At 43.6% G+C, this 15,153-nt stretch overlaps 1 protein-coding gene across 2 annotated transcripts; it reads left to right on the forward strand.

Annotated features, from left to right (window-relative positions):
- Nucleotides 1-920: 920 nt before the first annotated feature.
- On the forward strand, nucleotides 921-14,222 carry DTD2 (D-aminoacyl-tRNA deacylase 2). 2 transcript variants are annotated; one of them, XM_084521226.1, is made up of 3 exons: nucleotides 921-3,103; nucleotides 11,820-11,889; nucleotides 13,868-14,222. In XM_084521226.1, the coding sequence occupies exons 1-3, from the start codon at nucleotides 2,792-2,794 to the stop codon at nucleotides 14,191-14,193; spliced, it is 708 nt and encodes a 235-aa protein (XP_084377352.1). In that variant the 5' UTR covers nucleotides 921-2,791; the 3' UTR covers nucleotides 14,194-14,222. The 2 variants fall into 2 exon arrangements, with proteins under 2 accessions (XP_084377352.1, XP_084377351.1); XM_084521225.1 differs by having other exon boundaries at nucleotides 1,124-3,145.
- The last annotated feature ends 931 nt before the right edge of the window (nucleotides 14,223-15,153 follow it).

Below are 15,153 nucleotides of genomic sequence, written 5' to 3' on the forward strand. Positions count from 1 at the left end.
CCTGCGGGGGGCAGAGAGACTGTGTGCATGAGGTGCGAGCAGGTGGATGACCTGGTCTGCCTCGTGGCAGAACTCAAGGAGGAGGTCGAGAGGTTGAGGGATATCAGTGTGAGCGGGAGACAGACTTGTGGAGCGACTCCCTGTGTGGCCTGAAGGACAGGTGCCGGGGTGAGATACCCCAGATGGGGGTGGACCCCCTGCCATGTCGCCGTCGGTCAGAGGGAGGGGACCTAGGAGTTGAGGAGGAATGGAAACAGGTCCCTGCTCGACATCACAGGCGATCCCCCCCCCCTACCGGCCCCACCTTCCCAGGTGCTCTTGCACAACAGGTTTGAGGCCCTGGAGCTTGAGAGGCGGGTAGCTGAGGAAGAGGTAGAAAGTCTACCCAGGAGGATGCCTAGGGTGAGGAAGTCGACTCCACGCCTCTGGACTGCCTCCACCAAGACACAAAGAAGGGTGATTGTTGTGGGCGACTCCCTTCTCAGGGGAACAGAGGGACCTATTTGTCAGCCTGACCCTACCCCTAGGGAAGTCTGCCCCCTCCCTGGGGCCAGGGTCAGGGACATTGCCAGAAAACTTCCCAACCTGGTTCACCCCTCTGACTATTATCCTCTTTTAATAGTCCAGGCTGGCAGTGATGACATTGGAGAGAGAAGCCTGAAGACCATCAAACAGGACTTTAGGGGACTGGGACAGTTAGTGGATGGAGTGGGAGCACAGGTGGTGTTTTTGTCCATCCCTACGATGGCAGGGAGGGGTACAGAGAGGACACAGAAAGCCCACCTGATAAACACGTGGCTCAGAGGCTGGTGCCAACACAGAAATTTTGTTTTTTTTTTTTGTTTTTTTTTTTTTCTGACCATGGGGTGCTGTACTTGTCACCCGGCCTGATGGCCTCAGACGGGTCCCTATCTCTAAGGGGAAAACAGATCCTGGGCCAGGAGCTGGCGGGGCTCATTGGGAGGGATTTAAACTAGGTGAGAAGGGGGATGGGGCTGAAACAAGGCTTGTTAGAGCTGTGCTAGAGGGAACAATGGCAAGGCTGGAAGAGAAGGCAATGGCCCAACTGAAGTGCATCTACACTAATGCATGCAGCATGGGTAAGAAACAGGAGGAGGGAAGCCTTTAGGAAGAACTTTTTTACTGAGAGGGTTGTGAGGCATTGGAATGGGCTGCCCAGGGAAGTGGTGGAGCCACCATCCCTGGAGGTCTTTAAAAGATGTTTAGATGTTGAACTTAGCAATATGGTTTAGTGGAGGACTTCTTAGTGTTAGGTCAGAGGTTGGACTTGATGATCTTGAGGTCTTCCAACCTAGACAATTCTGTGATTATTAGATAAAGAATTACACAAACAATGATGGCATACTATTTTTCTATGCACTGGTTCACAAGCATATTTTTCAAAACTTACATATGAATAAATGTTCTGCATCAAAGCCTGGCATAAATAATGGTATCACAGCAAAGAACAATTAATATCCTTGTATCTTAATATCCCTTTATATTCTTCTTATATAATTTGCTCATAGACTGTAATAATATCTATTTTCCATAGCAATCAATTTATATCACAAATATATATGAAAAAAATCATTTTAAATGGTTTTCTACCTCATTAAGTTCTCCTTAATGAGTCTGGGGAAACAGCTTTAGAGTAAATGAACAGAAGGCATTTTAAATAAAATTAGCTGAGTTTAAATAAAAATAGCTCATACTTAACAATACCCTACAGCTAGCAAAAATGAGCTAGTTTATCCACTAACCACCTAGCGAGATTTCCTCTTCTTTCATAAAGGTTTGCTTTAGAACAAGCAACCTCAAAGAACCCTAATGCAAAAGAGAACATTATTTTAAAATAACATTAGTTGAATATACCCCTATGTGTAACAATGGCTATTTAATGAGTGCACATTGCCCCTTGCTGTGCAAGTTAACTGCAATAATTTACTGGATGATTGAGGCCAGGTAATAAAATTCAGTTTCTTACTGATGTTACTAGGTTTTACCTTAAAATAAATAAATAAATAACCATATTTTGAAAATAAAATCTTCAGTCTTAAAATGAATTCCGAGGAACTGCATCCTGCATCAGTCTGTCCTGACTTTGCTGGAGCTGGGGTTATTCGAAACCTGTGTGTGTCAGGATTCACGTAGGGGAGGAAGGCAGAACTTCTGATTTAGCAGCTGTTCAGTGAATGTCACAATATGTAGCCAGAAATCTGAAGAATAGTAGAAAAAGCAGTTGCAATACCTTAGCTTTTCTAATTTGTTGTGGATGCTCATTTCAGAATTATGCATTTTTCTTTGGGTCCTAATTCTGGACCCTACCTACACAGCCCCCTTTTGTACTACTGTGTTTTTTTTTGTTTCCTCTGCTCTGAAACAGCATTGCTGAAAAACAGAGCTCCAGCGTGGGACCTCAATCAACTCAAATAAACACTACTTGTTTTTGAAGGAGTGACAAGCAGTATTTAGACCAGTCATCCATGGTCTTTCGTTCTCATGCGGAAACTACACAGCATGCTAGTCTTACCCCAAGCATGCCACGCCACGTTCCCCCACAAGATAAGCAGATTTTATTTCTCATCCACTCAAACAAAACAAAACAACACGCAGCTTCCTGCGAGCTGTAGGGCACTGTTAGGCACGAGCCGCAATACTTGGTTCTGAAGCTGTACCCTTGCATCCTCGCTACCTGTCCCCTCTTTAGAGAGCGCTGACAACCCACAAGCCTCACTTTCCCTTTTGCAAAGGGCAGAGCTCTCACTGACCCTCTCCGCAATTTTTAGCAATGCCCACGCTGCTTCCTCGCGTGTACGCGAACGAGCAGCCCGAGGAGCCCGCGGGGCGGCGGGCGGCAGCCGCCTTCGGCCTGCGGCAGGGCCCAGGCGTCGCTCACCCGGAAAAGGAACGGAGCCGCCGCTGCCGGGGCCCGCCGCCGCCCAGCCCCGGCTCCTCGCCCGGCCCCCGGGCCGCCCCCGCCCTCCCGCGGCGCTCCGCCGCCGGCCGCCTTTCGCCGGGGGACGCCGGGCCCGAGATGGCGGCGGCGCGGCCGGTGCTGGCCCGAGCCGTGCTGCAGCAGTGCCTGTCCGCTCGGCTGCAGGTGCGGCCACCCGAGAACGGCTCCGAGGCCGAGTGGGTGGAGGTAATGGGCTCGCAGGGCTCAGGGCTCGGCCCTTCTTCCCCCGGCCGCCGGCCGGCAGGGCGAGAGGGTGAGGCCGGCTGTGGAGGGGGCGCTCCAGGCGCAGGGCAGCTCTCGGTGCCGCTTCTCCTCGCCAGCCGCGGTCAGTCAGATGTGCAATCCCCGTGGTAACTGCCCTGCAGCCTCACGAGGTTGGCTTTCTGTCTTCGTCTTCAAAACCTGTGGGCTGTTTCTGCGGAAATTCATCCCTCAGAGAGGTTCTGGGGTGTAAGCGAGCCCTGGGCGACACGTGGCCCTACGGCACCCCTACGGGAGCTCCCTGGCCCAAGGAGGGAGGAAGGCAGCGAGGCGAGCGGCTCCGGGGCAGACGCGTTCTGCAGCGGAGCGGGGCATCGGACAGGCAGGCCTAATTCTTCCGGCACCGAGACCACTCGAGGGAGCCGCCAGGACCCGGCAGCCCTCGCGAGGGAGGGGAACGAGGTGAGAAGGAGGCGTAGGCGGAGCCAGCAGCGCCCCCTCCCCGGCCGGTCATGAACTGCCCCTAGGGAGTGCGAGACACCAGGAGCGGGGAGACCAGGACGGGCAAACAGGGCGTGGCGCGTCAGAAGGGAGTGGCGCGGCAGTTAGCGAACAGGGCGTGGCGCGGCCGTTAGCAAACGGGGCGTGGCCAGTCTGAAAGCCGTGGTGCCGCAAACAGGGTGTGGTGCGGCAGTTAGCAAATGGCATGGCAAGTCAGAAGGGCGTGGTGCGTCAGAAGGGCGTAGTGCGGCAGGTAGCAAACGGAGAGGTAAGGCTGTTAGCAAAGGGTGTGGCACATCAGAAGGGCGTGGCGTGGCCATTAGCAAACAGGGCGTGACCTGTCAGAAGGGCGTTGCATGGCAGTTAGAAAACAGGGCGTGGCGCGTCAGAAGTTAGGTGCGTGTGTCGATCTGCTTGAGGGTAGGAAAGCTCTGCAGGAGGATCTGGATAGGCTGGACCGATGGGCTGAGGTCAACTGCATGAAGTTTAACAAGGCCAAGTGCCGGGTCCTGCACCTGGGGCGCAATAACCCCAAGCAGAGCTACAGGCTGGGAGAGGAATGGTTGGAAAGCTGCCAGGCAGAGAAGGACCTGGGAGTGATGGTTGATAGTCGGCTGAATATGAGCCAGCAGTGTGCTCAGGTGGCCAAGAAGGCCAACGGCATCCTGGCTTGTATTAGGAACAGCGTGACCAGCAGGGCTAGGGAGGTGATCGTCCCCCTGTACTCGGCTCTGGTGAGGCCGCACCTCGAGTGCTGTGTTCAGTTTTGGGCCCCTCGCTACAAGAAGGACATCGAGGTGCTCGAGCGGGTGCAGAGAAGGGCGACGAAGCTGGTGAGGGGTCTGGAGAACAAGTCCTACGAGGAGCGGCTGAGGGAGCTGGGCTTGTTCAGCCTGGAGAAGAGGAGGCTCAGGGGTGACCTTATCGCTCTTTTTAGGTACCTCAAGGGAGGCTGTAGCGAGGTGGGGGTTGGCCTGTTCTCCCACGTGCCTGGTGACAGGACGAGGGGGAATGGGCTTAAGTTGAGCCAGGGGAGTTTTAGGCTAGATGTTAGGAAGAACTTCTTCACTGAAAGGGTTGTGAGGCACTGGAACAGGCTGCCCAGGGAAGTGGTGGAGTCACCATCCCTGGAAGTCTTCAAAAGACGTTTAGATGTAGAGCTTAGGGATATGGTTTAGTGGGGACTGTTTGTGTTAGGTCAGAGGTTGGACTCGATGATCTTGAGGTCTCTTCCAACCTAGAAATTCTGTGATTCTGTGGCATGGCAGATAGCAAACAGGGCGTGGCGTGTCAGAAGGCTGTGGTGCGGCAGTTAGAAAACAGGGCGTGGCCCAGCAGAAGGGTGTGGCACCGCAGTTAGCAAACAGGGTGTCACGCGTCAGAAGGGCGTGGCGCTGCCGTTAGCAAACAGGGCGTGGCACATCAGAATGGCATGGCGCATCAGAAGTGTGTGGCGCGGCAGTTAGCAAACAGGGTGTGGCGCATCAGAAGGGCGTGGCATGGCAGATAGCAAACAGGGCGTGGCATGTCAGAAGGGTGTGGCACAGCAGTTAGCAAACAGGGCAGGGCCCATCAGAAGGGAGTAGTGCAGCAGACAGCAAACAGGGCGTGGCGCGGCAGTTAGCAAACAGGGTGTGGCACATCAGAAGGGTGTTGCGCGTCAGAAAACAGGGCGTGGCATGTCAGAAGGGTGTGGCATGGCAGATAGCAAACAGGGCGTGGCACGGCAGAAGGCATGGTGTGGCAGACAGCAAACAGGGTGTGGCGCGGCAGATAGCAAACAGCATGGCAGGACAGAAGGGCGTGGCATGGCAGAAAACAGGGTGTGGTGCATCAGAAGGGTGTGGCATGGCAGATAGCAAACAGGGTGTGGCCTGTCAGAAGGGCGTGGCGTGGCCATTAGCAAACTGTGTGTGGCGCGGCCGTTAGCAAATGGTGTGGCACATCAGAAGGGTGTGGTGTGTCAGTTAGCAAACAGGGTGTGGCCCATCAGAAGGGCATGGCACAGCAGTTAGAAAACAGGGCATGGCCTGTCAAAAGGGTGTGGCGTGGGAGTTAGCAAACAGGGTGTGGCACGTCAGAAGGGCGTGGTGTGGCAGACAACAAACAGGGTGTGGCGCAGCAGTTAGCAAACAGCATGGCGTATCAGAAGGGTGTGGTGTGACAGTTAGCAAACAGGGTTTGGCTCATCGGAAGGGTGTGGCACGGCCGTTAGCGAACAGGGCGTGGCGCGTCAGAAGCTAACTGCGTGTCAGAAGCTAACTGTTTGCTAACTGCCAATCTAGACAATTCTGTGATTCTGTGAAAACTAGCGGGTTTTCTAGGAGGAAACCATTCAACCATTTAGCCTTTATGGTTTTCTAGAATAGGGGGGGGAATGCTTACTAGTTGCTGTCATAGGCAAAACGGATTTAGCTTGGTAATTTGGTAATTATCAAGTACTTACTTAGTAGTTTGGGTATTGGAAGGAGAAAAAGATGAACATCTAGACACACAGGAGGACATCCCTCTGTGTTTTGCAGGCTAAATTTGACTTCACACACCTCACCCAGTCTCCGCTGCTGGGTCTTCTCCTACCCACGTGTTGTCAGCACAGGTTATGCTCAGTCCCTTCACAAGGGGCGAGACAGCATGGGCTGACAGCATGGCGAGACAGTTTCTCATACTGCTCCATCACGGAGCACCTCCTACTCCTGTGTTGTTTGTGTTCCCTCGCTTGCATTTTCTGCCCTTTCTTAAATACATTCTCACAGAGGTGGGCTCAGGTGTGTCCTGCAGTGGGTCTGCTATGGAGCTGACTGTTTCTGGCCCATGACCTCCTCCTACAGCAAGGTGCCTGGTGGCTTTTCAGTTCCACTGTCTTCTCTGCAGCAGTGGTCGTTCCTCAAACCTCTCTCTTCTCCCTTCACCACCCAGGCCAAGAAAAATCAGGCAAAAAAAAAAAAAAAAAAGAAAAAGGCTTAATTTTAACAATAGGATAACGGAAGATTTTGTGGGTGTGTATCTCTTTTCAGAGAGATGTCTATATTTTTGTTTATTTCAGGCAAAAAGTGGTTTTTAAATTCATAATATGAGTAGTTTTATGAAATAAATAGTGCATCAATATAATTTTGATAGCAAAATAGCTTTTGCAACAAAAGATCTAAAACTGCCTCTGAGTTTGTACCTCATTAATTGTGTGATACTGTGCACTTAAAGAAGAAAGGCCAGGTAGAGCAATGTGACTGCAGTAGCAGTTGTTTGGATTTTTATTTTAATTTTTCCAGACCAGTAACCAAAAATGAAGCTCACGGGAAACACTGTACTTTTCCCCTTTTCTTCCCATGGTCATATGTTGGGGAAGGTAGGTAGGCCTCTAGACTCCTAGGGCTAGGCAGCATACGGAGTGGCCAGGCTATTTACCAAAGCATGAAGGCTGGCACTGGGCATGTGTCCTGCTGTTGTCGCTGTTTATGCATTACCTACACTAGAATAAATTATTTATATAGGTCTCAATTATTTAGCCTTTCTGTTTTTTTAGCTTGGTCTTTTGTCTTTCTTAAAGACTACTACAACAGAAGAGGCTAAATGTAGCAATTCATATATATCTTTTTTAAGGTAAAGATTGTAGTATGTTTAAAGGGCGTATGAGTTCATTCAACAAACCTGAAGAGAGTTGAAATACAAAATTTCTGTCCTTAGGGCTTTCCACTGTATGACTTGCACATAGTTCTTGAAATGTTTCTCTCCTGGTTCAGAAAAGGATGATGGATCTTTGACCTACTTTGTACAGTCCGGTCTGGAAAGCCAGAACTTTTGCTTGAAGAAAATATGTGTCATCTCACAGATGCCGTGTTTGGTTGAAGGCCTTATTAGCCTCTCAGTTTAAGGAATATAGTGAAGATTGCTCAGCACAGCGTAAATTAACTTTAGAAATACCCTATTTCTTGTTTGCTAATCTTGGAAATAATTGTAGATCTTGTAGGTAAAAGCAGAAAAGTCATTGTGCTTGTTGTCTTTCCAGCTGTCCAAATAGAGGCATATGTTTTGTTGTTTTTTTATATATCATGAATAAAACTGTTATGAGGCAGTAATTTAGCAGCATAATTTAAACAGATTTATGCTGTTTATATCTCCTACTTGAAGTTTTAAATGTCTTAACCAAAATCATTGGGAAAGTAACAGAGTTGAAAAAAGTAACCACAGTGAAGGAATGTGCATGAGATTTGGCCAGCGTGAGCTGCAGGTATTTTTTAGACATGAAATTTAATAATATTTGTCATTGGTACTTATGAATCTTTCCCAGCTTTTAAAGAGAAATCTGATGTAACAAGAGCTATGGAAACTTCATGGTTCCTTCAGTATGACTTCTTTAGAGGTCATTAAAGGGAATTGTTTCTCACACTTTCTTGTAGGATAATGCTACTCTCCATATATGTGCACAAGTGCCAAAATAAAGAAATACGCACCTTGTAAACTATAATTTATGTAAACCAGTGTATGCTTAGTGACCTGTAACAACCTAAAAGTAGGTCCTGACCTTGAGAAACTTCTCATGTACTATAAATAGCACATTAGGTAGGTGGCTTTGAATAGCTTCTGAGCTTTAAAAGACCCCTGCAGGTAATTTAGGAACTTTAGAGTGAATGTTCTTTACCTGGAAGAAGGCTAGGTGTGTACATTATATCTGTATTGCTCTTCATTATATTTTCATGATTGTATTTTTCTGACCTGCTGATGATTACCAGAGACAGGATGCCTTGTTTATGGAGAAATGTTGGTGAGATAGGATCAGTTAAATGTTTATGTATACAGAAAAATACTTTGGAGGAAAGAAAATGAACTTCCCTTCTAAACACAGGAGAAGAATGAGATGAGATTTGGAGCATTCCACAACTGTGGGAGAAAAGAAATGTAAAATGAATATTCAGCTAAAGAGTGTAAGTACCTACACTTACTGCAATGAAACCATCCCGCCCTTATCTTATTTCCCTGGTTTGTCTTCCGGTTAAGATACCAAACGGTGCAAAATACCAGGTGCAGGTTGTTCTGCAGCCCGTGGTAGATTATGCAATCTCTCTTTGATGCAGCAGAATGGATGAAATGTGAATAAAGCTTCTCAACAGATAGCAACTCAACTTGAAACAGAAATGTCAAAGAATAATTCACGTAAGTTAGTTTTGCAAACTGGCTTTCTGTGGATTGCAAAGCACCTCTGTTTTCATTATCAATTGCATTACATTTTGCTGAAAAGCACGTTGAGATGACATTTTGCAGAATATATTTATGTTTTGCTAATGAAATCTTGCAAAAAACAGGTGAATGTTGCAAAAAACAGGAGGGCCAGGGGGAGGCCTTAGTTACTTGTTGATCCTTCCAAAGAGCTAAAAAGGACGTTTGGAAGTTGCTGAGGCTGGATGGATGGCTGTAGGGGCTGGGTACTTCAGCCCTTCCTGAGGCAGGTTGCCTGGTCTGATGATTACTTGGGACAGTTGTATTGTAAATGCCTGTGCTGCAGAGTCACTTGCTTGGCTGGTTTATTTAAGTAGGCATTTTACTGATAACAGCAAATCCACACAGCACAATTTCCCTGCCCAACTGCCTGCCTGTCACTATGTAAGTTCTTTGTAGTGGTTGTTTGCTTATCAGCATGTTGTATTTGTAACCTTGTAATTTGTGTTTTGCTTGACTTTAACGGAGTTAAATATAGCTTTGAAGAGCTGTCAGCTAGGCTTCATTAGGGAACAGCATTGTTACCTTCAGCATTGGCAATGGTTTTGTATTGGTTCAAAAGCTTTACCTGTACCTGTTCCTTAACTGGCAACATGTCTTAGATGTCTTAGGACATCTGAACCATTGGTGTAAGATCTGAGGACTGACATGCATTAATGTTAGGTTAGCTCTTGAAATCGCATGCAGTTTTACATCTACTCAGTCAAGTAAAATTAAATAATTTTATATATATATATATATATAACAGGAAGTTGAAATGCAGTTGAACGTGTTGAAAATAATGTTCAACCACAGTTTACAATCACAGTTTAAACCATAAATTTCAACTGTAACATGGTTGCAAAGTGTTCTAGAAATCATAAACATGCAATAGAAATACAATCTCCTGTCTAATTGCTGTGAGACACTGAAACCAATGTGTCTCAATTTGTGATAAAAAGTATATTCAAAATCAGGCAGCAAATCATGAGAGAGGATGAAAAGTAATTAATGTTTCTAGCTATCTGGCCGTAGGACTTCTAAATGTCACTTTATTTACCTTTTTGTCTTTTTAAATGAGCTTCTTGCAGAATATTGTTACTTCCATATGTGAAACTGAACAGAAACTATCACAAATCTCAGAAATAGAATAATCTGTGAGGTGTGCAGTGTAGCTTAGTCACTTATTTCTAATTCAGTGGTAAGATATATGCAATGTAAATGTATTTTACCTACTTCATAAAGAATTTTTTATTAGTAGGTATGTGTGCATTATTATTCTTTATTAATATCTTGATGGTAGTCTGTTTCTGGAACTAATATTTAGCTAAACATATAAGACTATCTAACCTTTGGCAGCCTGTATTTCTCTCCTTAATTTGAAGAGAGAGTTTGAAATGCCATTTGAGGTTCAGGCCATCAAATTTCTTACAGTGTTTATGAAATATGGCAATCATTTGGGAATGGAAAGCTGTATAATATTCTGCAGTAGTCGAAATGAGTTTTGAAAGGAGCCATTTATAGCTTTCGAGAGAATCTCTGTGTGTGACATTTCAGCTACAAAGAATATTCTCTTTTTCCAGAAGTTAGCAACTAGAAAAATAGTTAAGAAGGCATAGCTCTCATCAGTCATTGCCTTGAGCATTTTGTTCAATCTCCACACGAACAAAAGGATAAACCTCATGTGTATAGTTTTACTTACCAAAAACCTTTATCTTTCAAAGAAAAGAGAGTAAATAAAAAGGAAGAGAAAGTGTTGATTTTTCTTTTTATTTTCTTTTTCATTTTTAAGAAACTCCTCATATTTCTTATATTTTTTGCTTTGATAACGTTGACAGTAATGAATTCTTCATGCCCCAATCTAGTTAGTATCTCTTAGGTAGTATTTCTTAGTTACTATAACCTGACATTTATTTTCCTTCTAATAGGAAGGTAAGAATACTTATTCTTGACAAAGCAGTGGAGAGAGGGTTGGGTGGGTGGTTTTTTTTGTTTTTTTTTTTTTTTTGATATTGTGTGGATGTGGATATTGTATGCCTTCTGGTTTTTTGTTTGTTTGCTTGTTTGTTTGTTTGTTTTTTCCCTAAGAGCTTAAACCTTTCACATATACTTGGTCATGACACAGCATTGCAGTTGGCTGCAGAGCCTGTCATTTATTTTAATAAAGCACAGGTTGGCACATGTATTCTTTGTGAATTAAACCAGGGAGTAAAAAAGCTACCAAGGAATTGTCTTACATTTTCTCCTCAGTACAGACCTAATTCCTTCCTCAAATAGCTAGTTCCTAAAACTGATCTCTTTGAATTCTAAAGATGTGGCATATCCTTTGTACAAATTAGGGGAAAGGTCCCATTTCATCAAAAAGATTTCACCCAAACTGATAAATTATATTTTTGGTAACTTTATAATGTTCTGAACAGCTTCATAATTGTTGGTCATCATATTTAAATCAGTAATCATATTTAAATCTAATTAAAAGACTTTGTGTTTTGTCAGAATTATCCTGTACTGGATTAGTTTTAACATCAAAATATAATAGAGTTCAATGACAAATCCCATGGTATTTATCATATTTCATATTTGGAAATAGAATTCATACGCAAAAATATTTTATCTGTATGCTTAATAGATAAAAAGCTTAAATTATTTCCTGTTCTGTATTTAAATACTCTAATTTGTGACCTTGTGTACAGTAATACTGTATATGCTAGATTCTAACTAAACTTGGCTTCACATGGAGCTAATGAATTGGCTTAATTGTGTGTAGCAGTGTTGTGCAGATAATCAGCATGCACTTCATAAGCTTCCATAAGCCTGTAAACTTGATGTCTGAAGCTGCAGGAAGTAACTAAGACTGCTTTTGGGAACTTTGTTATGTGGTCTTGTAATTTTTTGTACTGGATTTAATGATAAGCCTGTGTGGTGGGCAATGAGAGACACTGATATATTTTTCTGTAATCTTTCATAGATCCAGAGAGGGCTTGTTATCTACATATGCTTCTTCAAAGGTGCTGATCAAGATCTTGTTCCAAAAATTGGTATGATACAACCTTTATAAATTCTTCTATTGCTTGAAAAAGAATTAAGTGATGGAGGCAGAGAAGGCAGCAACTGTTTAGACTAGAAGTCAAAAAGCCATCAAATAGCATCACTCCAAATCAATCAGCTGGCTGAAAGAACAGCTTGTTTGGTCATATTTCATTTGACAGTTGCCTGTATCTCTTTTTCCGTCTGCCTACTCATGATCAACCTGTTAGAAAATTAATTCATACAGAATGATAACAGAAAGTGCAACACCTACTGTTTTACATATTACATGTATCAGGCAACAGCTTCAGTCCAGGACAGAACTGAACTTAGAGAAGAATGTTTTCAAGTAATTCACGGCTTGATTTAAGAGGTATTTTAATTTTTATCTCAGGGTATGTGCAGGATATTTAAAAGTATGGCCAGCAGAGGGAGTTGGGTGGATAACTAAACTGTCCTTCCCATCTCATTTCAGAGATACTACATACCCTGTTAGTCTTTCAAGTGCAGTCTTCTGGTTCACAAGTGATAACAGCAATATCTGTATTCTTTCTGTCTTCTCTGCATGCACTTTAACGTTTACATTCAAGTGGAGATGATGCTGTGAATAAGGTCAAATGGTCGTGATTTTTGTCTGCCTTCATTCAATGTAGTTTTGACTTGTTTTTTTGTTTTCAATTTTTTTTTTTTTACTTTTATTTCATTTCTTCACCCTCTTTTCTTCCATCAGTAGCACTGGATCACCTGGAGAATCCAGTGATGATGCATGTTCCACATAAAAATGTCCCTTTTTGTGGCTTGCTGATAGTGGTAGTTTCACAAAAGGTCATGTAACAATAGTCTATTTCAAGCCACATGCTGGGACCAGCAGAAAGATCTGGCAGTGTGCAAGCACAGGTGCTATTGAAAATGCTGAGAGCAGCTCTTGGTGTTCAAGGGCATAGTCTTTCTGTGATGCTAAACTAAGTTGAAACCTTTGACTGTATTTAAAGCAGCATGATATGAAAATTGATTTTTTGCTTGTGAGAGTTTCTTGTGGGTGATACTTGAGAATAATCACCTTTTCAGCTGTGTGGCAGCTGAAAGAGGCCAGAAAAAGAAAAGTTCTGTTTCCTATTAGGAGATTCATCTCCCACCATCCTCCTTAAGTGTCTGCTTATGGCATATTTTTTCTTAGTATGTTTTGAAACTGTTTAAGTGAGTTTTTTGTTGTCATTTAGACTTTCATGAGATGACTAAACCTCACAGGTTTTAGAGTTGGAGGACACTTAGGCGGATTTATTTGATTTGTTGTAGAAACACTGGAAAATATGATGCTAGTAAATGCAACAAGTCTGTCTACAAGTTTGCACATTGCAGTTTATGGATTAAATTGCATCTTTGACCTTCCTGCCTGCCTCCTCTCTCAAAAGACAAGCTGACAGCTGCAGGTCTCCAAGTGGAAGGCTGAAGAGCGCTCAGTCCACATGAGACCAAAATGCTGAGCCTGGGGCTTCAGCAGTATCAGTTAGGTGTTGGATCCTGCTGCAAACGACTCCATCCAGAATGAAAAGAAAGTCAGGACAGAAACACCTCCAGAGTGCACCGAAGATGGTCTTATCTCCTACCATGTATAGAGTTTTGTAAATGTTTCCTGACTACCACACAACTAATTTAGGGTCACTGATTGGATCCCGGGCTCCTTTGGGGAGCTCCAACTATAAAAAACTATATGATTTCAGACAGTCAGCCACTGTCCCCCTGAAATAACTCTTTAGATGTATTATATTCATATAAATGTCCTTTGTATTCTTCACAATACTCTGACATCTTAGCTGGTTAATAGTATTTTTCGATTGTTCATGTTTCTGTTCTCTTAGCTTCTTTTACTTCAATCATTTGTCCTATCTTTTGGTATCTTGACGAATCTTAAATCTTGTTTTATTGGTATATTAGGTCCAGGTTAATTTACTTTAGTTCCACTAATTTTTGTTTTATTTTTATTTGCAGTCAACACGCTGTTGAATGTTAAATTAAGTGAAAATGAAAGTGGAGAGTACGTATCTCTCCTTGACTTACCAGGCAACGTGCTCATCATACCACAGGCTACCCTGGGTGGTAAACTGAAGGGAAGAAAGATGCAGTACCATGCAAACATAGAAAAAGAAAAAGGGCTGGAACTTTATTCTCAATTTGTGACTTTATGTGAAAAGGAACTGGCTGCCAATGCCAAATGCATGGAGGCAGGTGTTCTTGTCAAGTATGGCACATATGGGAACAGACAGGTGTTAAAACTGGATACAAATGGACCTTACACTCATTTGGTTGAATTCTGAAAAAAATAAATGATATCCTGGATACAGTACTGGCTGTAACTGTTGTCTTTTTTTATTTCGAAGTATTAATGTAGTTAAATGGTTTGGGAGATACACTGTAAGAAGGGCACTGACTCATCTGTGCTGATGTTACTAATCCCATTAAATAGAAGGATGCCTTAGACTGCTTTGCAATAACGAGCATGTGTTTTATCTATATACTCATCTGAAGTATTGTTAAAATAATTTTTAAGATTGATCCAATGAAAATGTCTCATTTGGAAGTTTTTTTTGCTTTTTTTTTTTTGGAAGAAATTTTACTAGTAAGGTCGTGCATACATTTGTTACTTCAAAATAACGACAAAATATTACTGTATTCGCTGTGGTAAAGTACACTTGAGGAAGTGAAGCTTATGGATTAAAAAGAAAGAATGCTGTAGCTGTAATTATTTGTTACCCAGTTTCCTGAGTCAGACACTTAATTATTGCCTTCCTGCTTTCCATCTATAAGAGAGAAATGCTTTCTAGTTCACAAAGATAGTGAAAGCACAAATTCACTGAATTTTTAGCTTTTCAGATAGTAGCTACTAAATATCAAAGGCTACCCCCTCCCATCCAGCACATGCAGAGGCAGGACTTTCAGGTAGCACTAGGACTAAACATAGGACTGAATAAGACAGCCTGTACAGACCTGGCAGTAAGAAAGAGTGAGGCACATGCAGAAACTAAAGTCAGGGCAGTACCACTGAATTGCTTTCTGAAAGTTTGTACTCTGAATGTCCTCAGATGTGCTTTTGAAGGGCTGCTTGCTATAACTTGTTCTGTGTCCTTGTTACCTTCATCTTGTTGTCTATTCAATTCTTTCATAAGAGAGCCTCAGGAAAAGGACTGGAATTTTAAAACGAAGACAAAAATAAAAATGTTACAGCGTATGCCATCATCTCATTGTTCTTTCTGCCTGTGCTATTTCCTTTCACCTTT

Source organism: Aythya ferina, assembly GCF_964211825.1.
Source record: "Aythya ferina genome assembly, chromosome: 5".
NCBI classification, from domain to species: Eukaryota; Metazoa; Chordata; class Aves; order Anseriformes; family Anatidae; genus Aythya; species Aythya ferina.

Excerpts from the sequence above, each read along its gene's own strand:
- DTD2 (XM_084521225.1), top strand. The coding sequence starts at position 2,792 with ATGCCCACGCTGCTTCCTCGCGTGTACGCGAACGAGCAGCCCGAGGAG. Across the intron at positions 3,146-11,819 it reads CCGAGGCCGAGTGGGTGGAG|ATCCAGAGAGGGCTTGTTAT; the intron begins GTAATGGGCTCG and ends AATCTTTCATAG. Across the intron at positions 11,890-13,867 it reads AGATCTTGTTCCAAAAATTG|TCAACACGCTGTTGAATGTT; the intron begins GTATGATACAAC and ends TTTTATTTGCAG.